The sequence below is a fragment of the Sapajus apella genome, unplaced genomic scaffold (assembly GCF_009761245.1).
Source record: "Sapajus apella isolate SASKATOON/1434 unplaced genomic scaffold, GSC_monkey_1.0 scaffold103, whole genome shotgun sequence".
NCBI classification, from domain to species: domain Eukaryota; kingdom Metazoa; phylum Chordata; class Mammalia; order Primates; family Cebidae; genus Sapajus; species Sapajus apella.
This window is the reverse complement of record NW_022437043.1, coordinates 6785064-6811284: the sequence shown is the minus strand read 5'-3', so window position 1 is coordinate 6811284 and position 26221 is coordinate 6785064. Positions and strand designations below refer to the sequence as shown.

The following is a 26221-nucleotide window of genomic DNA, read 5'->3' as shown; positions in this document are numbered from 1 at the left end:
TTGCTTTGAAAAAGAAACCACAACTTTCAGATACCAGGACAGTAAACTCCTTATGAGCAGGGGTTGCCTTGTGATTTATTTAAAAATAATAAGAAAAGCATAAAGTGTACTACGTACATTAAGAGAATGTCTGATAAAGGAAGAAATACCCATGTGACGAAATTTTGTATTCCCAGCACATGTATGAATTAATGCTTTCTGCCCTGCCTACCCCTCAGACACAGTTCCCCTCTGGCCAGACCTCAGCCACATCAGTATTTTAATGATTGCACTGACATCTGGTGGTTATTTCCAGGTTTTTCTCTGGGCTGCTCCTGTAAGAGATGATGGATGGGTCTGTACCTTATACTCCATCAAAGCAACTTTTATTTGAGCTATATAATGACTAGACATGACACTCTGATTCATAGCAAGTTGTTGACAGCTGGTAACAGATGCATTGGTATTTCTTAAAAGGTCTAGAGATTAGAGGCAGGGATGACAGTAGTATGGAAGGGGCACAGTAAAATGATAAATAACATCAAGAACTAAAATTTCATGGGATTTTGGGCTTGTGAGGGAGTTATTTTCACATAGGGGTGTCCTTCCTGAAATGATACCAACTAGGCCAAAGGCATTAATGTTCTCAGTAGTAACAAGAAATAAAGTCAACACCAGTGCAGATGTGATCAAATGTCAACTAGGGAAATTTTCTTTTTTTTTTGAGACAGTCTCGCTGTGTTGCCAGGCTGGTGTGCAGTGGTGTGATCTCTGCCCGCCTCGGCCTCCCAAAGTGTTGGGATTACAGGCATGAGCCACCACGCCCGACCAACTAGGGAAATTCTTAAAGTAAAACATGGACACACAATACACCGTTTTCTTAGTACTCTCTGGCTAACAGAGTGGGAGGGAGTGGGGGAGTCACAGCACAGTAAAAATAGTGAGAAAGTAGGGAGGCTATACTTCAAAGTATAGCTTTCCATGTTCCAGCAAGGCATGAAAATGTCTGCAGATACAACAACCTCCCCATACATCACCCCACTTTAATCTACAGGGTAACTTCAGGGGTTTCTCACAGAAGACATTTTAATCCCAATACACCATAAAGAGGATACTAAGAATCCTAATATTCATGGGAGGACTGTTTGGATATCCTCCTCCTTGTACAAAGTAGCTGTAGGCAAGAGGCCTGTCAAAGCCCATGACCTTACATCATTAAGAGCTCAAAGAAAGAGAAAAATACAGCTCCCAGCTAATTTTCACATCATCAGGAAAGTATCACCAATGTATGAGACAGGAACATTTTAGTGGCCATAATGAATGAGGTATCTGGGTATCTGGAACATCTCCAAAAATGCAAGCTGCCTCTCCTTTGCCTCCTTACTGAGTCTGTAAATGTGAAAATAAGTATTTAATAAATCTTTTTAAGCAGTGGGCGTGCCAGTAGGGGTTTGCGGTTATGTTTTATGCTACTGTCCACTGAGCCTTCCACTCTGCCTCTGTGGTTTTCTGACGAGAAATCAATAGCTACCAAGTTTAGGGTCTTTAGAAACATGACACCAGGGTGGATAAGGCTGTGCTTTATTACATGCATAATTACAAATCTGTGCTAAGTGAAAATGTATAAAGCAATGGCGACCTGGGTTTCAGCCACACAGAGAAAGGGCTGGACGATCCATTGACCCTTCTGCCAATGTCCATTCCATTGCCTTTAACATGATTGTTTCCATTTCTTACAATTTGCATAGCACTTACTTGTCAAAGTTCTTTTAATTCATTGTCTCAGTTTATCCTCACAACAACCCTGTGAGGTAGGTAGGGCAATTAACACTATCCCCATTTGCAGATGGGAACACTGAGGCACAGAGCGGTTAAGATCTCGAGGCTAGTTAGTAGAAGCATAGGGAATACAAACCAGGTCTCCCATCTCCCCAGTCCACATCCTCCTTTTTAGACTATGTTGTTCCGCATGACTAGGGAGTAGAATAAAGTGTGCAGTGAGCCATAGCTCTGGTTCAGGCTATGCCTAGGAACAGGCGAGAATAAAGCTAAGAAAGCATGGCTAAGGGCTGGCAACACTCAGATACATAACTGCTCTGGACAGCTCAGCACCAAACTTCCTGTGGAAACTTGGGCTCTGTTAGCTTTGGTTGAAGCTACTTTCTGGATGCCTAGTTACTGCTGAACTTTCGCCAACTCTCAGGCAGTAAAATGTCGAGTCAGATAGGTTTTCTTTGGCTACTGCAGTTGGAGCCAGCCCTACAAATGAGCGTACTACAGAGAGATTCAAATAGTGGCCCATGGGCTGGAACCCGGCCCCTCTGATCTTCCTGGTCTCATTGGCTCACCCAATGGGTGGTAGTTTTCCCACAGTCAGAAATGAATGGGCAGAGGTAACAGTAGGAGGCTGGCCTTGGTCAAATGAAGAAGAGTCTCGCCCACGTGACATCACTGTCCCCCTTAGCTCACATGACCAAGGTATTGACAGGGCCACCTCCTTTCTGGCCTGTACCTGGTTAGCAGCATAGCTTCAAAAGACAGTTTAAGAGAACAAAATATGAAACACATCATTTTAAAATCTTGAATGGAATAAATTCTTAATCATCACATAGTCCTAAAGGACCAAATATATAATAAAAAAGTAAATACATATGTATATAAAAAGCTGAGTGCTAAAAAGGCAGGACAATGGGAGAGAAAGGAAGAAGAGGGGACAAAGTGAAATGGAGGAAGGAAAAGGAACACACTGGAAGGACCATGTATTTTGAGGTACCCTTAATGTGATAGTGAGGCTGAACATTCCCCTCTCAGGCCATACCCTCTTCTTGATTTTGCCAGATGGCATTTCACTCAGCAAATCTTAGACTGCTCCTGAATTCCAACAGATTTGGACTAGTAGATAATACAGTTTAGCAGTAAATACTTCATATGTCTGCCTTGAGATGCTAAAGCCCTCAACACCCCTGACAAGTATCAACGGCTTTGGCCCTCACAGAGAAGCAAGGCCCTGTTGGTCCCATCAACTCAGAAGTATCTTCCATTTTCTGGTCTCAGAACAATCCTCTCCCTCCCCCAAAGTCCACATTCAAAACAACATGCCTGTAAAAAAACAAAGAGAAATGTGAATTCAGGGCATGGTGGGGAGAGGGAAAGAGAACGAGGCAGAGAGCAGGTTGGGACAAGGGAGAGGTAGGAGAGGCAGAGATCTTTTTTTCTTTTAACTCTCATATTTTTATATTATCACATGCTGTTTTCTTCAAAAGCCCAAACTTTAGGCAAAGCATTCATTCAATGAGTGTACACACAGAGGCTGAAGGCCTTTTGGCAGGAACTAAGAGGTAGGAATTTATGACTGCAAGATTGGGCTGGGTGACCTGATAGGTCCCATCCAAGAAATGCAAACCGTCAGATACTTTCTTGGGTGATTTGTCAAAATTAGACTACACCATAGAAAAAGCAATTTTGTTCTCTACATCTATTCAAACCTTTACCCAGCTCCAGATGTTTAGAAATGAGAATATGGCCAGTAAACATTTGGGGAGTAACTTCAAGTTGCTAACACCCATTGTTCTCAGAACTTCTCTTCTTGGAGCAAGCAACTGAAATTTGAAACAAACCAAAGTCAGTGATCACCCCAGGACCACTACACTGGTTGAACTTCAAATTGACACAGCTCCTGAGCTCTGATCTGAGGAACTCTCACTTTTTCTTTCAATATATAATAAGGACATACTAGGAGGCAAAAATACACATTTTTTAAAAATTGCTATCAAAATTCAAGACTAGCTAAACCATAGAGTTTGGGAAATGGCAACAGATGCCACATTTCTTCATGAGCAGATGTCTTGGGTCGGCCCTATCCATGAAACTAGACTACCCTTGAGACAAACATTGCTTTGAACCACTCATTTGCTTAGAAAATCTGGTCTTTGGAGGATTACGTAACTTTTTCTGCCCTTGAGGCCCATGATCAAGCAGTTTATAAATGCCAGAATATATGTTATAGGGGTGTGGGATGGTTTTCCTTCCATCATCTTGCACCACTCAAATATTTTCTTAGCAGGGCTTTTTCCATGGCCTGGAGAATAAACTCTTAGTTTATTATCCAAAGGGAACCCAGGAAATCCCAGAGGTGGCTAAAAAAAATCAAGATTTGGCTGGGCACAGTGGCTCACGCCTGTGATCCCAGCACTTTGGGAGGCCGAGGCGGGCGGATCATGAGGTCAGGAGATCAAGACCATCCTGGCCAACATGGTAAAATCCCGTCTCTACTAAAAATACAAAAATTAGCCGGGTGTGGTGGCAGGCGCCTGTAGTCCCAGCTACTTGGGAGGCTGAGGCAGGGGATTGCTTGAATCCGGGAGGCAGAGGTTGCAATGAGCTGAGACTGCAGCACTGCACTTCAGTCTGGTGACAGAGTGAGAGTCTGTCTCCAAAAAAAAAAAAAGAAAGAAAAAATCAAGGCTTTAGGACATTTAAGTTCACACCACATATTTTGACATCTAATTTCTTTTTAAAAAAGGACTCAATATTCTGCCTCCCACTTACTTTCTAAATTCCTAATTTTTCTCAGGGTTTTTAAGAGCTCAATGTTCTATGGACCACCCAAAAGATGTTCTCTTTTTTTCTCTGAACTGATGGGTGGCCTGCAGTTGGTTCTGATCCAGTGTAGGGGACCCAGTTCTTCACAAGACAGTGTGGTCAGTCATTAGTAAGTACTTTGGCAATATACAATATAAAATATGCTGGCTGTTTCAAGTTCTCACCATTGTCTTCGCTATCATTATTAAAAACGTAATTTCAAAGATTGCACTGTTCATTTTTTTAAAAACAAAAACAAGAGATACTGTGGGATAACAAGTACATCTTCCTATCCATCACCTAACAAAATAAATGAGAATCAAGATTGAACCGCAACACGTGATTGAACTAATTAAAACATACAGCAGTGGTTAATTTCTATAATGGACTCCATTGCATACTACGTTTCTCAAAACATATTTGCCCTCCCTCACGCCTCAATGGGTTCACAAGATCTTGGTTGTGAATTACTTCATGGCCTTAGAGCTCACTAAGCCCCGGTTACTTTATCACTCTTATGTTCAAACAGAATTGAAGATCTGCTAGGAGATGTATACTATGCTCTGCTCTTCCTGTAAAGGGTTTAGATTCAGCCTTTGGTGCAAAAACAATTCAATTGTTTTTCAGTTTAATCACAAATTAATTGTTTGCTCCACCAGCTGGCAAATTCAAAGTATCATCAATGTCAGCTTATCTACCAGAGGATATCTGTTCTGTGGATCTTACCACCTCTACTCAACAGCTGGGCTGAGCCAGGATGCCGTGGCCAGAGAAAGAGTGGAGGATCGGAATATGTTTCTAACCAAACATCCAAGTAGAAATGATTTTTAAACTTGCCATTTTGTATTATCAGTCCCCTGCTTTTCCCCTCCAATATAATGAATCATGCATTTTAACTATTTCAGGTTCTTTGAATTCTTTAAATTGAAGATCTGAAGACACAAAATATAGCAGTTTGACTTTTACAAATCTATAGACTCTCATTCCTTTTATGGCTGGATGTCTATCAGCTACTCTTCCTTGGAAAATCCTAACTCTGTTGAAGCACTAATAGGCATTCTTTTGTAAACCCTTCCCTTGTGTCAGACAATTTTCTCATTTAATACCAAAATAGTCTCGTCTCATTAATTTTTAAATCCCAAACCATCTAGTGTTTTGCCATTGAGGTATGTGGCCATTTGCCGCTGCTGACAGTCCTCCCTCTACTGGCTGTGTTTGTTGCGGAAGCATGTCCAACTGTTAAAGTGGCAATGGCAGAAAAAACATTTTCCTTTTCCTCAAGACAAGAAAGTTAGAGTGCCAAGGTGCTGAGCTAGCAGTCTAGTAGAGAGCTCTAGCCACAATTAGCCAACCTTTGAGCCAAACCATAGGATTGGACATATAGTAGATACCATATACTATAGCTACTTCTAGCATACAAGCTACAAGGATTCCTGAGAAGCTGAGGTTAATGAATGAGATGGATCAGGAGTGAGGTAACAAAGGGATATTGTCATTCTCTGGAGGGCCAATCGGTGCTTAGCATCTACAAAGTATACCTTGGCACAGTGTTATCTGATTTCTCGAATTTATTCTCTGAAGTAGCACCTTAACACTGGCTCATCTGTCTAAAATCAAGAACAGAGCCTAGAAGAAAAACAAAGACAAACTTAAGACACCCTCCTTATCACTACTGCACTATGAAATACAACCAAACCTTTCATTGTCATTAAATACCAGAAATAGTAACATTTTCTGTTTTGCAAACTTTAGTGGGGAAGGACAACTAATAAGACAGGTATTGGACCAGAAATGTACAGATAAGAGCTTTGATTTCTACACAACATACAGAGTAGTCAGGCAAATAGTCTCATATGAAGGAATCAGTGGCATGGAGAGGACAAAATATGTGGTTACTGAGCCATGACTATGATACAATGTACCCCAGAGAGTTTTTTTCTTTTTCATTAAAATGCTAAAGTGATATACTCACAAGGAGAAACTCTAGTGACTCATTTGATTATTTTAAAGATAAATATAAAATAAAAAATGGCTACCCAGTTCTGAGGAAAAAAATAATTTCAGATTTTGGAAAGTTAAGAACTAGGGGTAAAAACATCCTAGATTCAGAGATCAGCAACTCTTAAAATGAGGTACACTGAAGTGTTTGGGGGTAGAGGGTTGGTGGGACTATGTAGAATGACCGCTGATTCTGGGCTGCAAGGATGGTGGGAAGTGCTAGGAACAGAGATAAAAAATGATCCAGGTTGAACTCTTACCCCGGCAGTGAAATCTCACTGCCACAGGCAACCAGTGTGGAAATGGAGGCACGGCAGCAGCAACTGGGCCACATGGCAAAGAAAATAGCTGTGTGTCACCTCTGGTTCATGTGTTGCGAGACTGATGCGCCTTGGTTTACAATTTAACTAGCCCTGGGAGTTATTTTTTTGCAATAGTAATGATTAACTAGGAGCAGCGCTCGATCCCAAACAGAGGATTCAGTACTAAGGAGTAAGAAGGGGAACAGAATGGAGGGGGAGTAATTGCTCATAGGTAAAACTACAGAAAACGAAATAGTGGTTGGAATGATGATGGTGGCTCTGTAATTCCACTAAGTGTCCCTAGAGTGTGATTTTCTTTTTAACTGCAATAAAGATGGTATGAAATGGAGACAGGCACCTTTTCAATTGGATACAAGCACCTTTGGTGTTAACAGGCCTTATCCATACTGCTGGCTCTTAGGATGGCTTTGCATTTTATTTAGAATTCTAAGGACTCTCGAGGGAGTCACAGCTGCCTATCCTGTTCCAACGCCTTGAATATATCTGGAAGTATCCCAAGCCTAATTCATGTTCATGGGGACAACACACTGGCCTGTTATATGTATTTATCGCTGTGAGGTGCAATGAGTGTCCAGTTATTTTAGTACTGGTGGTCTCTACAAAGGAATGCATGAGGATGCAGATGCAGTTCTAAATCTTCGCTGGTTTACCAGCATGCAGTCTAGACTTGGTTCCCTTTACTGTTCTTACATATTCCAGAAGCCTAAAGCACCATCATTCATGGAGGCGGCATCTGGGTAAGAGAATTAATTAGGACCTCACAAAAAAATGTAAAACTGCTAGTCATTGACTTTGCTTAGAAGTTTACTAATTATTCATTTCAAGGAAGCTGGAGGAAATCATTCCTTGCTACTAACAAATTCTTGGCAAAGTCCTTGTCTACTAGCTAACAAATACCACCTGGAAAATTACCCTTTCTGCAGACAAGGAGAAAGCTCTGTAACTTATCTTTGTGCACTTCAAAAGGGTACCAGGAACAAGCAAGCTATAAAAGTCAATCTCTCTAAATTCTTTAGAAGAGATTAACCAAAGCAGCATTGTCTTATGATTAGAAATTAAAATTAACATAAACATACACACATAACAAACTAATAATGCTAAATATTGTAACAGGAATAAGGATAACATTTGAACTGAATCTTCACAGTCTAGAAAATACCATTCCTCTTTTCCTTCTGGCTTTTCTTTCTCTGGTTTGAAAAGCAAAGCCCCTTAGTTTACACTTCATCTTCCAGTAATAACAGATCCCAAAAGAGTGACTTTTTCATCAGTTTCCTACAAGCTATAGGTCAGGACGGTTCCAATTTTTCTTGCATAGTTTTCAGTGATTGCATATTGGCTAACTACTTTTTAAGTTAAAAAAAATCTTTAAAAAAACAAATATAATTAAACCACACCAATCTTAATTATTCTTTCATGAAATCTTCCTAACATAACATCATGGAAGCCTACCTGTAATTTCTCCTAAAGAGAAAATTAATTTCCAGAGATTATGTAGTGCAATTGGTTAACTTGTAGGAAAGAGACAACACACTAACATGACTTCACCATCCAAATATGGAAAATGTGTTTTGGGTACCCGGTTAATAAAACATATCCATGGTCTGTCTTCCTGCTTTACATCCAGAACCCTATGTCTGTGATTCTAGTTGAAGAGAATGGAATCAGGATCTTGGTTCGCCATCTGTGCTATATGCTTTAACACATCCTTTTTGGTAATGATTCCAAGCAATCGCCTAAAAGACAAACACAATACAACAAAACAAAAGTATATCTATAGTTAAAATAGCATTGCCAAAGTTGATACTTGTCCTCCTAAGTCCTTTTCAACTTTGTCTTTGATCACTAGCTGCCCTTTCAGTATGAGATCACAGGAACAGGACATGTGCCCCAGGCAAACAGGATGATGTGTGGGTTCCTAATATGCAAGTGTTCCTACCTCCAGGTCTCAGACCCTGCAATTTCCTCTGGTTTAAATATTCTTCGCTACATATCTGAATCTCATCTACTGCAGCCCAGTTCAAACACCCCTATTCCAGAGCACATTCCCTGATTCTATGAGCCAGCAGGAACTCTGCCCTCCTCACAGCAACAGCATACACATTCTGGGCAGGCCTCCTCAGTGGCACTTGTCTTCTTTGCTATTGTACTATAACCACTGCTAGTTTCTTGCTTTCCCTAAAACAGTACATGTTCCTTGAGGGCACAGAAGGGTCTTACTCATTTTTGTGTCTCCCTGGAATCTAGTGGAATACCCTCTTACATGGAGCAGGGATTCAGTAGATGCTGCATGAACCAGTTAGGGAAAGTTCCCTTACTGATTTAAATCATGCAAGGCATCTGCTACATGATTTAGAAATTTCAGAGGTGAAATTCTTATATAATTGCTGGATTAATGTAGCATGTTGGGGAAAAAATACATCCCTCTCCTCAACCTCCCATCTTTTCCAAAAAAAATAGAAGGGTTCCCTTTACTTGATAAAAACTATCCCAGGAAGGAAAGAGCCTTGGGCTTGCGAGTCAGAAGACTTGTATTTAAAGCCTTTCTCTACTATTTATTAGCGGGGGAAACTTGTATAAATCTCGCCACACTGAAACTTGGTTTTCTCATCCTCAAGTAATAACAACAAGGAGACTATAGGGGCCAAACACCACAAATATACTACTACCTGAAGTTATAATTTCAGTGCTGCCTGTGTACAAAACACAGCTGTTTCCTTTGTGAGGGAGGAACTGAGTTATTTATAATGTGCAATTTGGCAGTTCACATCTCTCAAACACATGTTCTTTCCAAAACTCCTTTTATATTAATTATGATTTAAAAACCTATCCACTTTCATCTCAGAGCTTCAAAAAGTCCTAAAAGTGCTACTAATGTTCATTTAGACTAGGCTCCCCTTCTTTCTCTCTCTGCATTCTCTTTTCTCCCACAATCCAATTTGCTTTCACTCAAGACTTCTTACCCGTTGTGTGTAACCAGGCACTGCCGCAGTCCCAGCTTTCGGAAAATATCCACTACAATCTCCATGGGTGTAAGGTCAGTCACAGTGAAGGGGCTGAGATCCAGAATGTTCCGAAGCTTCAGAGTGGGTGGAGTGTATGGAGGCAATGGAGGAGAATGCTCCGTGAAGTAAATGATGGAAGTGCTAACAACCCCATCCTGTTTCTTTCTAGCATTTTCTATTAGAATAAAAGGAAAAAGAAAATTGAACATGGAAGTGCTAGTTCTATCCTTCTGGCTCCTAACCAGTCCCTTCTTCCCTGTCTTCCCTCATTTCATGCATATGTATTGAGTTACACAGTGGATTCCACTAACCCCTTTCTGAAATCCTTACCAATTGAAATAATGAGATCTCTTCGGAGAACAAAGCCCACAAGTCTTTGGGACTCCCGGGATACCACCACTGGGAAGCCACTGTAAGTGGTTTCACTGATTATGGTCTCCACATCTTCCACAGTCATACTGTCCTGAGTAAGGACAGTCAACAAAGGATCATTTCTCCGGGGTTTCATCACATCCATTGCCAGGGTCTTATGAGCAAACTCTTCTTTGGCTTCAAGAAAGGGGTACCCATTGAGACGGATGTGGGCATCATAGATGCCCTCCCGCCCAAGAGCATCTGCCACCCACTTGCTTGTCATGGCTGCAGCCATCAGAGGTACGATGTATTCTAAGCCACCAGTCAGTTCAAACATTATGACAACAAGAGAAACAGTCATCCGAGTCACCCCACCTGCAAAGAAATAGACACAGTCTACTGAGGCAGGCAAAATATAGGATTCTTAAAATTACGGGCCTTTCCAGGAAAAGCTGACCTACCAGAAACAATGAGGTCTCACCTACAACTGTGCAGACCCCAGAGATTTCAAGAAAGCAAGGTTACAATGGACATGATTCAGAGTTCTCAAAATATATTCACAAGATGCCTTCTGCTTTTCTTTTTCTTTTTTTTTTTTTTTTTTGTGATGGGTTTTGTGCTCTGTCACCCAGGCGAGAGTGCACTGGCATTATCACTGCTAACTGCAACCTCCATCTCCCAGGCTCAAGTGATCTTCCCACCTCAATCTCCTGAGTAGCTGAGACTACAGGCACATGTCACCACACCTGGCTAAATTTTTATTTTTATTTATTTATTTATTTTTTGAGACGGAGTTTCGCTCTTCTTACCCAGGCTGGAGTGCAATGGCGCGATCTCGGCTCACCGCAACCTCCGCCTCCTGGGTTCAGGCAATTCTCCTGCCTCAGCCTCCTGAGTAGCTGGGATTACAGGCACGCGCCACCATGCTCAGCTAATTTTTTGTATTTTTAGTAGAGACGGGGTTTCACCATGTTGACCAGGATGGTCTCGATCTCTTGACTTCATGATCCACCTGCCTCGGCTGCCCAAAGTGCTGGGATTACAGGCGTGAGCCACCGTACCCGGTCAATTTTTAATTTTTGTAGAGTTGGGGGTTTCGCTATTTTACCCAGGCTGGCCTCAAACTCCTAACCTCAAGTGATCCTCCCTCCTCTGCCTCCTAAGTAGCTAGAATTACAGGTATGAGCTACCGTGTCCAGCCCAAGATGCCTTCTTGATTCTTTGTTCTTTCATTTTTCTGTTGCTTCTTTTCCCTAATTTGAGAATACATGCCCAGTGTGGAAAATCCAGAAGACAGAAACGTTATTATCTATTAGCTCACTGCTGATAAATAAGCACAGTAAAAATTTTGAATAACTTTTTCAAGTTTCTTTCTATGCAAAAACGTATGTTTTTTAAATAAGTGAGCTCACATCATATGTTTAATTTTCTGCCACGTTTCCCCCTCTACTTTATGTTGGGAACATTTTGCATATTATTACAAATTTATATAACATCATATTTTAAGATGTTAAACATATTAACATTATATTTTAAGATGTTAAACATATTAACATCATATTTAAAGGCAGCATTGTATAACATCATATGGATGTACCACAATATTTAACCATCCCTCATGTGCAAATTCAGGTTGATTCTAATTTTTTGCTTATACTATGATACACATTCTTGTGCAGATATCTTTGTCCAAATTTCTGATTATTTCCCCAGTATGAGAGAGCAGAATTCCCATTCTTTTTTATTATTTTTACTTTTTTTTTTTTTTTTAGTTTCCTCATCTGTATACTAGATGCTTTCTTAATGTGCTTGGAGAATGGCAAACCTAACTGGAAAGGGATGGGCATTTAAATTTTCCTGCAGCCAATTGTGTTTAACCAGGCACTGCTGCAGTCCCAGGTTTCAGAAAATATCTACTACGATCTCCATGGGTGTAAGATCATAACCATGCTCATAACCAACTCTTATGTTGCCTGTCACCTGGGTAGCAACTTCTTTGAAATTAAAGCAAATACTACTCACCTAAGCAGGCTGCAGCCCCAACCATCGCATAAAGGCCAGGGGTGATGCAATCAGCTCCCTGACTACACCAGCTATTGAAGACGGTCCATTCCTGGTGGTAATAAGCCAGTTGTTCCATTCCTACTCCTAGAAGTCGACCTGCTATAGCACCAACAGCCATGCTAGGGATAAAGAGGCCAGAAGGGATCTGCAAAGAGAAAGCAATAGATGGTTAGTGAGAAATGATGCAACTGCTTGGTACATGGTAAGGGCTGGAGGACCGACCCTCTGCAAAGCAAACAGGCCAATTACAATTTAACTATGCACTATGCTAGCAAGTGGCTGTAAAGATCTGTGTAACACTACAGGGACTAGAGGTTCTCTGGGATGTGCAGGCAAGGACGACTGCAAAGAAGCTTACCCTGATTCGGGGTCCATCAGGCAAGAGCCTGAACTCTCCAGACCAACACAGAACTGGAGGCAGAAATTAGGCCTTTCCCAAAGAAAAAGGAAAATAGATGGAGTTTCTCATATATGCAGACATTTCCACCAATTTTGAATTCTTTTCAACGACTACCCTTTATTGAGTACCTACCATGTTCTATGCTGGATGCTCTACATGCAAGATTCATGGGTTCTTTATAACCCCAGGAGGTAGGCATTATTATTCCCAAATGCCAAAGAACCTAAGGTTCAGAAAGGTTAAGTAACCCACCAAAGGTCAAGATTTAGTAAAGACTGGTGATGGGATTTAAATGGAACACTCATAACCATGCTCATATATTGAATCTTAGCCCACTGCTCACACAAAAAGGATGGCACATAAGGTTTCAGTCTATTTTATAACAGTATCAAGAAAGATTAAACAATTAAAATTTTTAAATGAGATCATGACTATGGTTATATGATTAACCAAAAAAGGAAAGGTCATCTATTTCCCCACTCTTTTTCTTGATTCCTAGGATATTAAATTATTAATATTCCGTACTAAGAGAAGGAAATAATGGTAAGGATAACCAAAAGAGCAGATTCTTTTTAAATAGCTTGTGCTTGATTTTGGAATGCATTTGAAGCTGGTGTTCTGATGGTTTACACATGCCCTTTAAGTGAAGGAATGCAGGCATGAGGTGACAATTAACTCAAGAAGCACTGCAAAACTTCCCAGGGTCTCCATCCCATCCCAGTATTGAAGGGATGAATGGTGTCATCTTAGAGATTATAGTATTGCCTAAATTGAGTTGCTATCTCTTCCTTTCTGGCTTGAATCTCCATTTCTCTAGAGAATAGAGGAAAATTACTTGTTAGTTAGGGTGCTAAAGAAAAGAAACAACCAACCAAAAACCTAGAAAGGAGGAGGAAAATACCTTAACAAATTTTCTTTTCTGGCTTCTTCTGAAACATGGAAATGGTAACAGGTACCGAAAGTAAAACATGCCAGCCTGATATCTGCTTTTGATAGCTTAAATATTAACTAAGGATCACCTGTGAAGTGGATCCCACTTATTGACACTTGAACATTGATACCAACTGTAAAAAATATATTTAGCTATAATATTGGGTTGAACCACAGGAAATTGCCATTTTAGCAGTCAAAATGGTTGAATCCCAGCAACTTCTTTGGTTCAATCAATATTGTGCTTTATTGGTAAACTCTAAAGCCACCCCATAAGGACTAACACTGTGCTAGTCAGATATCATTTTAATATAAAATGTACTGGAATAAATACCTCACCATCCTTTTTGAGGGGCAAAATATGTTTTCCACAGAAAAGGAGAAAACATTCTTCCTAAAATTTCATCACTGAGGCTGGCATTTGGACAACTCAAGGCTTGGTCAATTTGAGATAGAAGTACAACTGTCTAGCAAGTTATGAGAACATGTGGGGTAAAAGAGGCTTTGGGGGTAAGGGAATAATGTGAGGGGGATTTGAAAGCACCATATGAGCTATCAGGACTGTATGATACCTGGGCTTTACCCTCCAAAACCCATAGCCATGCATGCAGCCACTGAGTCCTAAAAGAATTCCTCACCTTCATGCCAAAGGTGAATATAGTAATGACAATTTTCAGTATGAGTGTTAAAGCCAGCTGCCACATTGCACTGTAGACTCCCACACCAGCCGGTCTGTCAGGCAGTTCACCCCCCTTGCTTGTGTTGAAACGGTTCTCATAATCACAGAGCTTGGAGGAGTCCAGAAGGCCACAGTCATTAAACAGCTCAGAAATGAGCTCACTTGTGCTCATCCGAGTGTATTCATTGGGGAAAGCCAGGACGGCAGTGATGGCTGTCACGACGAGTACCTCTATAACAGGATACTTGCCCAACTGGGTGGTCTTTCGCTTCCGACACCAGGCAATGTTTGTGCGGATAAACAGCGCTCCCCAAAGACCACCAAATATGCCCAGCAGAACGAATGGCACGAGCTCAAAGAGATGCCATGGGGTGTGAAACTCCACATAAAATAGAACCAGGCGGCTGTTCCCAAATGGATTGATGGAGCGTAGAGTAAATGCTGCCACCAAGGCAGCAAAAAATGAACGCCACAACGTTTTAAGGGGAAAATAGTAGCTGACCTAGAAGAAAGAAGGTGAGAAAGTAAACTCAGTCAATATGCAGAAACTCTTTCAGGTGAAAAGCTGTGCTGCAGGCATTAGAGTCAACTCAAGGATGAAAACTGCCCATGGAATTTTAGTCACATCGTAAAGCACCAAGTTGGGGAGAGCACTCAGGGACTGTGATATACACAGATATTGTACATTATGTACAAAATTATTGTGCTGCAAAGTACAAAATTCCTGACACAAAAGCATGCACGTTATGCAATGAAAAGTTGTTACCTCTTCAAGGCTGAATAATACTCCACCTATAGGTGCTCCAAAAGCTACAGATACACCAGCTGCTGCTGCAGCCGACAAGACCTACAATCCAAAACTCAGAATTAGTGATAGAATAATGCTGCTCTCCTCCACTCAATCACATTTTTAGAAGGAATGCTAGTGGTTACTGAACATTTAAAAAAAAACCTTCACATGCTCCATATCATCAAAAACAAAGTTCAAACACTGTATGCTGAATTTTGAACACACATGTATAGTTCACATCCTTGACCAGGTAAGAGGGCCTTTCCTTTGTAATTGATTTAGCCATGTGCTTTATTCTAAATTTTGCCCCCATCTCCCATACTCTCAATTCAGTAACTGCATTTGAGTTTCTAGACCTATTTGTTCACCATCTAAATGGTGTACTTACAGTGATTTACTTATTTATATAGCACTTTGTAAAGGAATGCTTTTTAAATGACATGTTCAAGAAGGCTCTAATGACACAAAATCAAAGTCACAATCGGTTCACAGCTATTCAGCAGCTGAAAGTATTCATGCAATAGGTATTCAGAGTTTCCTGTACCCTGTGTCCTACTCTATGCCCAATATACCTATGGACATAGAAATAAGGGGGCAATTAGACTTTTAAGAGAAGACTTAAGGTATGGCAAGGAAAGGGAATAGAGGAGAGTGGGAGAGGAAGAATGAGCCAAAAGCGATAAAGAGAGAAAGACTAGTGATGCTTAGAGAGCTCCAGCTCTGTGTAGGCGTATGTGTACATGTAAAATGTACATGACAAACACTAGTAATGGCAAACAAACCAAAATTAACAGATGGACCAAGTCCTTTCATTGGATTCTGGTTGCTATGGAGAGAGAGACGATTTGGAAAAGTAAAGAAATATTTTAGAGGAAGTTGAACAAAATTATGAGTTTTAAGGAATAAAAAGGTCCTTGGCAAAATAAGCATATAGGATTCTCTGGGAGAGTAGGATGGCTCAGGAAAGTGATGGGGAGGAAAGAGTGGAGTCTCTGGTGCTAGCTGTAAGGGGTTTGAAATTCCTAGCTACACTGGCTTTCATTTAAGAAAGATGAGAAGAGCCAACATGCAACTTGAGAAAGGGGATTTCAGTGACGACGTTTAGGAAGAATTAAGAGACAGAAAGAATCAGCGTGGCTAGTTTAATTTTACTAGAGTGGAGTCTGTCTACACCCTTCTTTCTCAAGTCTGTTTTACTCTCAACCATCTGACCACTTTGACAAGACCATCAGACAAAAAAGGTTGCCACTGACGATGAAAATAACAGGAAAAAAATAACTGGAAAGTCTAAATAAGTACTAGAAAGTAAATTTAAGATTCAAATACTAGGCGGTTGTGCTAGCTCATGCCTGTAATCTCAGCACTTTGGGAGGCTGAGGCAGGAGGATCACTTGAGCCCAGGAATTCAAGACTAGCCTGGGCCACATGGCAAAAGCCAGTGTCCACAAATTCTAAAAAGTAGCTGGGTATAATGGCATGTGCCTGTAGTCTTAGCTACTTGAGAGGGTGAGGTAGGAGGATTGCTCAAGCCTGGGAGATGGAGGTTGCATTGAACCGAGATCACACTACTGCATTCCAGCCAGGCCGACAGACTGAGACCCTGTCTCACAAAAAAAAAAAAAAAGATTCAAACAGTGTTATGCATCACAGAACAATGTTTCAGTCAATGATGGACCACATACAACATGATGGTCCCATAAAATTATAATATTATATTTTTACTGAACTTTTTCTATGTTTAGATGCACAGATATTTACCATTGTGTTCAAATTGCTCATAGTATTCAGTATAGTCACATGCTGTACAGGTCTGTAGCCTAGGAGCAATAAGCTATATCATAAAGCCTAGGTGTATAGCAGGTTACACCATCTCAGTCTGTGTAAGTCCAACCTATAATGTTTGCACAGTGATAAAATCTCCTAACAATGCATTTCTCATAACGTATCCCTGTCAATAAGTGAGACATGACTATATTCATGAGTCTAGTTGGAGAAATACATGGCATCTGTACAGAGAAACAGCCAAATCAAATTCCTCTCTTATTTTATTAGAAACTATTTGAACAAAAATGCTAATTGTATAATATGAAAGTCCCCAGCAATCTGTAGTTTCAAATTCACCTTCATCCATGCAAAACCAGCAACAATCACCATTTCACTCTTACTCATTAAAATATTTTTTTTTTTTTTTTTTTTTTTTGGGACGGAGTTTCGCTCTTGTTACCCAGGCTGGAGTGCAATGGCGCGATCTCGGCTCACCGCAACCTCCGCCTCCCGGGTTCAGGCAATTCTCCTGCCTCAGCCTCCTGGGTAGCTGGGATTACAGGCACGTGCCACCATGCCCAGCTAATGTTTTGTATTTTTAGTAGAGACGGGGTTTCACCGTGTTGACCAGGATGGTCTCGATCTCTTGACCTCGTGATTCAAAAAAAAATTTAAACACAGAAAAGGTAAAAGAATAGCACAAAGAATTCCTATATATCCTTTATGTAGATTCTGCAGTTGCTACCATTACTGCATTTGTTTTTACAATTCTCTATTTTTTTTTTTTCTGAAGAATTGAAATTTCACTCAGAAAAGTCAGTTGCACATATAAGGCTCATGTACTTTGAAATGCTTCAGTGCATTTCGGGTATAAATACTTTTATGTCTGAAAAGCAAAGACAGTCTCTTCCATAATCACAGTTCAATGATCAAAATAGGAAATTTACACCAACAACTGTTATTTGATCTATAAATCTCATTCAAATTTCATAACTGTTCTAAAAAAGTATTTCTAGAAAAAAATTGTTTTTTCAACTCTTCCCTTTTGTTGAACCCATTCAACCACCTCACCAGTTTAATACTGCCTTTAAGTCCCTCTACCGTATGACAGGTAGCTAAACAATCTACTCATATTTCCCTATCTTCTCTCCTGCTAGTTTTCCTCTCCTTTCTAACTGTGCCAGGAACTTTCTCCCTTGAACCACCAAAATTTATTCTACATTTGAAATTTCAATATCTTGGAGTTTCCTTCTGGGTCTTGTGGTTAATATTTTTCGTTTGTTTTCCTAAGAAATCATTAGGTTCCTGTTTTGTGAAAAATCCTTTTTAATGAATTGACCTTGGTTTTGACCCATTCCGTATGCAATGTCTTTGTAATTTAAAGAAAATAAAGTAAGAGCCATTATTTTCCTAAGCCCTTAATTATAGCAAGAAAAACAGTAAACCAATGACTTGGAACTTAAAAAAAAATGTCCTTCCTCCTCAAAACAGCATACATTAACAACTGCACAAACATGACAACCACCACAGAGTTGCCGTGGCGGGACTAATTGAGTTGGGCTGAAACAAAAGGCAGAGAGAGGTCTAATACAGAGAGAAACTAATTCAAATATAGTGCTAGATAGAATAGAAGGTAAAAAAAACTGACATCTGAAACATACACTGCACTTAGATGTGCTACTCCATAGGAATAAACATCTTTTAAAATCTTTCTGTAACTTACTTTGTAAGAGAAGCAACATATACTTGAATACAATTATATAAAATAGTTAAAATCCTTACATCTGCTTCACTACCACCTCACTCTCTGACTCACCATAGATAAACATTTTTAACAGTTTCGCATAGGCCAGGCATGGTGTCTCACACCTGTAATCCCAGCAGTTTGGGAGACTGAGGCAGGATTGCTTGAGCGCAGGAATTCGAGAACAGCCTGGGCAACATAGTGAAACCTCGTTTCTACAAAAAATACGAAAATTAGCTGGGTGTGGTGGTGCACACCTGTAGTTTAAGCTACTCGGAAGGCTAAGGTGGGAGGATCACCTGAGCCCAGGGAGGTCGAGGCTGCAGTGAGCCGTGATCATGCCACTCCACTGCAGTCTGGGTGACAGAGTGAAACTGTCTCAAAAAAAAAAAAAAAAAAGTAAAACCAGTTTGGGGTAAAACCACTTTCCAGACATTTTCTATTAATAAGTGCATATATACTTTCAAAAAATATGAATTATATACATTATTCAAAAACTGACTTTTTAAATCTAATGGTGTTTCATAGTCAGAATTCCAAGTCAATATATATAAGGTTATCTCATTTAATGGTTACAAAATATTCTACAGTATGAACAGAATAGTATTTATTCAATTAGTTCCCTATTCATGGACATTTTTGTTGCTTCAGGTTTTCACTATGTTGACAGACGAGGCACTATCCTTATACGCCTTTGTGCACATACATGCCAGGATGTCTGTAGGATAAATTCTTAGAATTGGAATTGCTGGGTCAAAGGGTGTTTGCATTAACACCGGTAGAACCCCCAAATTCTCACCCCCTAAGATTGTGTCATTTATGCTCACAACCAAAAAGAGACTATTAAGGCCATTTGTTATTACCTCTCTGCGCTTGGCTTCATTCTTCCTGTATTTGTTGAAGCAGTGGCACAGGATGTTCCCACAGCAGCAAGCCACGTGCACTAGAGGGCCCTCTTTGCCCAGGCTCAAGCCAGATGACACTGCCAGCACCAAGGTGATGGTTTTGATAACCAGAGTCCACTTACCCAAATAGCCCCTAATAATGAAACCACTCAAGATAGTTTTTATCTGCAGGTCAAACACAGAAAGTTTGAATATAGACTAAGGAAGTCAACAACGCTAAGAAACAAAAATCTGGACCTCATTAGAGAAATTGCATCTTTTGAATAAGTGACATATAAATGCTTGACCTACAGTGATCCCTGTTTGGAAGGGAGCCCAGGAGCCCCAGAAAGCAAGAACGGTTCTTTAAGCTTTCATGTTCCCCCTCTTTTAGGGGGAGGGGAGTGACAGCTGGGCAAGGATGTATTGTAAGTATGAGTGTGCATATATGAAGGAGGAGCTGGAGAGGGAGGGATAGGTGTTTTCCTCAAGTTAAAACATGGTAGCCCAAGAGGCACATTCTGAGAGGACAAGGCTAATGTCCCTGAAACAACCTTAAAGGTTAGGTATAGTTTTTATCCCCTGAAAAAAAAAAAAAAAAAAAAAAAAAAAAAGCGACTTATTACCTGGTCAGGAAACAGGAAGGGGCAAAGTCATCCTGGTAACCTAAGTCTCAATGTCTTCAGTCACTGTCAAGCAATCTAAGCCAAAAGTAGTTAGTAACAGGGTTTTAACCACCCCATGTAGCCTGAATCATATTGTGGGAAATGGACCAAGTGGTTTTCTTTCTTTTGCTCTGAAAAAGCTGACAATAACACTGCTTTTTCAGGTCAGAATCTCGGGATTTACTCTGGGAACGTTTTGGAGAGGGAACAGGGGAGATTTTCCAGAGCCTGGCTCAACAGGAACCCTCAGGAGGCTAAGAATCAACTCCCTTTAATTTCCAGGTAGCCCAGGCTGAGAGGGACTTGTGGAAAGACCTAGGCCTTAGATGGCCTCAGGATCAAATCCTGCCTAACATTCATCAAATTGTGGTATGTGCTGGAATACATATTAAGAGATTTTAACCAAAAAAGATTCATATTGTAACCATATATAAACCATTTTAAGAGACTCACCTCAGGGATTCCGGAGCCACAGGCATAAGGTGCAAACACCTTGACAAGAGACACGGCAAGGAAGGCAAATAGGAGAGCCCAGAGGACGTACATGAAATAATTGACTATGTAGGCAAAGGCTCCCTGGAACAGGGGAAAAAAGAAGCTTGTTTTAGCCTAGACAGCTGCAGTGAGGCATGCAGCTCTTCTAAGTAATGGTTTTTCAGGAAAGAAGGTCCGAAAAAAAAAGACCAAGAATAAATTGTTCAAGATGTTTCTTCCTGAATTGTCAAACACTGTCAGGCCACTTAGTACTGAAAATGAGATGCTTTGCTACACCCAAAGGAAATTGACCATGAATTCTAAGGACAGACAAGGAGAAGAGCAAACTAAAAACCTTGAAACCAAATTCTTTTTATATATGAGAGCTTTGATGGGTTTTGTAGTCAAATATATATGATTCCATGTCATTTTACCAAGAGTCTTAACAGCACCTCCCCTTTTATTTTGGAATGGCTAAACCTTGGCTTTACATTTGAAGTGAAGAGCGGATCTCAAGTTCCAACTAAATTTACCTTTGGCTACTTACCTTGGTGTCAAATTCTTATAGATTATAGTAACAAAATTTCTGAGTATTTTTTTCTTTTATTCTTTATTGTATATATTTAAGGTATATAACATGATGTTTTATATACATATACATAGTGAAATTGTTACCACATTCAAACAAACTTACAAGCATTTTACCTTACATAGTTACCTTTCTTTGTATGTGTGGTAAGAGCATCTAAAATCTACTTCTTAGCAAATTTTTAGTATACAGCATTATTGACTCTAGTCCTCATGCTGTTAGCTCTCTAGACTTATTCACCCTACCTCACTGCAAATCTGTACCCTTTGGCCCACTTCTCCCCATTTCCTCCTCCTCCATGCCCCAAGTAACCATCATTCTGTTCTCTGGTTCTGTTTACTCAACTTTATTTTTAAGAGTCCACAAAAGAAAATTTTGGTACCACAGACTCAGCAACAACCATATAAATAGAAAGTTTTAGGCCCTGGTCATACCAGATATAAATAAATAAAATGGCAACAATTATTTTTATTTTTATTTTTTTATTTTTTTGAGATGGAGTTTCACTCTTGTTACCCAGGCTGGAGTGCAATGGCGCGATCTCGGCTCACCGCAACCTCCGCCTCCTGGGTTCAGGCAATTCTCCTAATTATTTTTAAAATGGAAAGAATATACATTTTGAGACTATTCCCCTGTGATAAATGAAGCATGACACAAAAGAAATCTAGTTTCGACCAGCAGTAAAGATTCATCCATATTAAAGGGTCTGCAAATAGTCATGTCTTACAAAAAAGCAATTTTGATTAGGAAGTTATGCTTGCTGGTAGAAATATTAGGAGTTACAACTAAGTCAACTTACATAAAATACAAAACTCAATAGACTTTTGAGTTTTCAAAACATGAAACACTATTAAAGTAATTCACTGACCTAGACAAAGAGAACCAGAATACGCTCAGGTTTTTTCTGAGTTGTAAATTTGACACAGGTTTTCCATTATCTTAGGCCCTCAGAGGAACACATGATTGCTATTTCTTTGCCTTTCCAATGTAGCTAAGGAGGAAGAAGACTGCAGAGGTAGGAAACAAAGACGGTAAGGGAGTGAAAGGAAAAGTAACTCAAACTGGCCAAAGGCAGAGACCAGGAGGCCAAATTCCTGGCATTTGGAGAAGGCTTCTTAAAGCCTAGAGGACTCTTTTCCCAGGGAAGGATTTCACTCATAAAAAGAAGAGCCAGAGAAATTTGTCCCTAGAGCAAATCTCAAGCTCTAGTTTGAAAGTAATTGTTGGAACACTTACACACACACAGCTATGACGGGGCAGTATGAGAAAGCCCTGCAGTGATAGAACAGTTCTAAATCTTGACTGTGGTGGTGGTTAAACAAATGCCCACACGGGATAAACTGCAACGAACTACATGTGTGCACCCATATACATACAAATACATACATACACACATACATGCATGTATACATAAATCAGTGTGTGTAAAACTGGAGAAATAAAGCCAGTGGATTGGACCTATGTCAATTACCTGGTTTTGCTATGGCATTACAGTTATGCAAGCTGTTGCCATTGAGGGAGGGAAGGCTGGGGGCAGGGTACTGAGGACCTCCTTATACATTGTTTTGCAACTTCTTATGAATCTGTAATTACTTTTGTGTGTGTGTGACAGGATCTCACTCCATTGCCCAGGCTGGAGTGCAGTGGCACTATCATTGCTCACTACAGCCTAGATCTCCTGGGTTCAGGGAATCCTCCCACCTTACCTTCCAAGTAGCTGGGAACTATAGGTGGTTGCTAACACCTATATTTTTTTAGACACAGCGGTCTCGCTATATTGTCCAGGCTGGTCTCAAACTCCTGGCCCCAAGGGATTCTCCCTCCTCAGCCTCCCAAAGTGCTGGGACTAGAGGCATGAGGCACATCTCACTCAGCCCTTGGAGGAGAGGATTTTTGGGTTTTTTTTTGAGATGGAGTCTCGCTCTGTTGCCCAGGCTGGAGTGCAGTGGCATGATCTCGGCTCACTGCAACCTCCACCTCCTGGGTTCAAGCAATTCTCCTGCCTCAGCCTCCCGAGTAGCTGGGATTACAGGTACCTGACACCACGCCCAGCTAATTTTTGTACAGTTTTTAGAAGAGACGGGTTTTCACCATGTTGGCCAGGCTGGTCTTGAACTCCGGACCTCGGGTGATTCACCCACCTTGGCCTTCCAAAGTGGTGGGATTACAGGCATGAGCCACCCCACCTGGCTAATAGTTTTAAAATAAAAGAACCCCCCCAAAAGCAAGGGAAATACACACACACACACACACACACACACACACACACACACACTTTCTCTTTCTCTCTCTCTCTCTCTCTCTCCCCCACCCCCCGCCCTAAGTTGCAGGACTTCCCGAACTTTTCTACCCAAGTTCTCCTAATCTAGGAGAGAATAAACAAAGGCATCAGAGTATAGGACAGGGTACCAGGAGCAGAGCTGAAACAGAGTTTTATTTTTTCTTAACAAGTATGAAATTTTGCATTCCATTTTTAAATGATTATTTACACATAATTTTTGAAAAACATTTTCCTAATATTCAGGAAAAAGTAATGCTCTAGGAAGGCATATACTGTTTGTCCTGTAGTTTCACCTACCCTCTGGCATGGTGACCTCACCCTAGTTTGAGAAGCATAGACCTAAACCCTCTCAAACATACAGCATGTATGTATTCCTTTTATTGAACCCTTTATGTAAGCCAATATGCATGGTCATATATGCATATAAACACTCCTATTTCTATCTTTATTCTTTTCCTAGCCTCCTTTTTTTCCTGGACCGTTTGTATTTATGTATGTGCCTGTACATGCCACCTCAAACTGTTTGAGATCAAGGTGGGTAATATAAATGTTGGCAGAAGTCAGGGTAGAATTGGGAGTTGAGAGTTTTTTGTTTTGTGTGATTTTGTTTTCAGTGGGAGAGATCAAACATATAACTGAGTGGTAAAAGAAAGGTAAGTAACTGAAAAATAAGCAAAGTTACCCTGGCATCAAAAAACATATGCTAGGCCAAGCACAGTGGCTCATGCCTGTAATCTCAGCACTTTGGAAGGCCAAGGCAGGAGGATAACTTGAGCCCCGGAGTTTGACACCAGCTTAGGCAACACACTAAGACTCCATTTTTACAAAAACAAACAAACAAAACAACAACAACAAAAAACAAAAAAATCAAAAAATTAGGTGTAGTGACATACACCACACCATAGTCCCAGCTGCTCCGTAGGAGGACTGGTGAGAGGATTGCCTGAGTCTAGAAGGATGAGGCTGCAGCAGTGAGCTATGGTCGTGTCACTCCACTCCAGCCTGGGTGACACGGAAAGACCCTGCCTCAAGAAAAAAAAACATGTGCTAGAAGAGAAGGGCAAATGAAAACATTGATTTGATTGCAAAATGGGATGATAGGCAATTTTATTCTTGGGTTTCTATTATTTTGACATGGAATGCATTGTAATTTTTTCAATGTTCTAATGCAACGCTCAGGGAAAATCGCTTTTCCAGTCTATATGTATAAACACATTTTTAAACCACTCTATCCTTCATTAGAAATTATAGCTCACCTGTTGGCTGCCTCTGACATTTCTTTTGAAATTATTAGAAAATGAGAAATTCAGTCACACTATGTATTAGTATCTAAGAAGAAACACCAAGCTTATTAAAGCAAACAAAAAACCATTTTAAACATAAGCGTCAAATGACTCCACACATCAGCAGAGATGGAAATAGAGCTGCACTTAAACCACAGAGAAAGGCAGCTGGTACAGGTTCCCCTTTCTGTGAAAAGGAAAATAAAGGAAGATTCCACAATTGCTGTCAGTGTAGTATAAGAAATAAAATAAGTAAGAATAAAAGTCAATGGCTCATAAAACATCACTACATGTTACCTCATCTGTGCTGATGATAAGCTGGGACCAGCTATTCCACTCTGGGCATTTGTCTCTCTCTTCAAAGGTGACATGCTCAGAGTTCCAGCAACAATGTTCATGGTTAAACCAGAATCCCCCTGTGCATATACCTTCTTTTAAGTCTGTCATCCAGTGAGCAGAGATGTCTATCAAACCAGCTAATGAACCTGATTTGTGGGAAGGGAGGGAAAGGCCAAAGTTAAATTGAATCTTGCAACTGTTCTTTGGTCATCAGAATAAGCTTTGTCAGAAAAAATGAGGGGAAAGGAATTAAAGTAAGGGATGAGCACATACTTCCCCATTCCACCTGCAACCTCTGATTGTGTGTCTGCTTGATTTTCACTTATTATCTCTGCACTAAACATTGGCATCGGTAGAATTTCTATATAGAAGGGGGTTAGGGAAAACAAAATGGTTGAGTGGGCGCAAGGTGCTAGTAGACCTATCTTTAAGCTGAACTAACAGGGCAAAAACACTGTTTTGACTTCAATTTTATGAATTTGATCAATAAAGAGTCAAGTTTATTAAAGATTATTTTATTCTCACCTATATATATATGCAAGATTCAGAAAATGTGAATTGCCCAGCATTGAGGAATAGTCTCTGATGTTTATTTGAGATTGGTTAGAGAGGAGAGCTGACAAAGATTATAGGGAGAGGGGCTAAGCCTTGATGGCAGGATTGTGCTCTGTGGACAAGGGAATTTGAACAATGGCAGGAGGGCATTCTAGGCTAAAGGAGCTGAAAAGCACAAGCTGTGATGTGCATGGAAGGTGAGATGAAGCTTTAGACATGTTGAAGCCTCCTGAACCTAGGACATGAACACCCTAAAGTTTTCTTGCTGAGAAAGAGCAAACAGGATCATACACAGAACATTCGCCACAGAAAATGATGAGGAAATGGAATCATGAACTGGGGACTTATGCACTGTGGCTAATAGACTGATAGGGTTAAGACAGTTATAGTACTTTAGATTCTGGCCTTCTCATCATTTCTGACATCCAGATGAAGAAACTCTGGCATAAATAAATTAAATGGCCCAGAATCATGCTTTAGGGAAATAGTAAAGCCATCATAAAATTCACAGCCCCTGAATTCCCAGACTGTTCCAGCATT

At 40.4% G+C, this 26221-nt stretch overlaps 1 protein-coding gene across 5 annotated transcripts in view; it reads right to left on the bottom strand.

Annotated features, from left to right (window-relative positions):
- Positions 1–1543: 1543 nt before the first annotated feature.
- The window catches only part of CLCN5 (chloride voltage-gated channel 5), a 157138-nt gene continuing 132460 nt past the window's right edge, over positions 1544–26221 (bottom strand). For 4 of the 5 annotated variants that reach the window (XM_032258687.1, XM_032258686.1, XM_032258688.1 and 1 more), the window contains 9 exons: positions 25085–25272; positions 20614–20736; positions 19475–19681; positions 15080–15160; positions 14273–14815; positions 12263–12449; positions 10217–10615; positions 9845–10061; positions 1544–8617 (listed from right to left, as the gene is read on the bottom strand). In XM_032258687.1, coding sequence (XP_032114578.1) covers positions 8527–8617; positions 9845–10061; positions 10217–10615; positions 12263–12449; positions 14273–14815; positions 15080–15160; positions 19475–19681; positions 20614–20736; positions 25085–25272 — 2036 coding nt within the window. In that variant the 3' untranslated portion in view covers positions 1544–8526. The remainder of the gene's footprint in view (positions 8618–9844; positions 10062–10216; positions 10616–12262; positions 12450–14272; positions 14816–15079; positions 15161–19474; positions 19682–20613; positions 20737–25084; positions 25273–26221) is intronic. The other variant, XR_004262796.1, reaches the window with a different exon arrangement.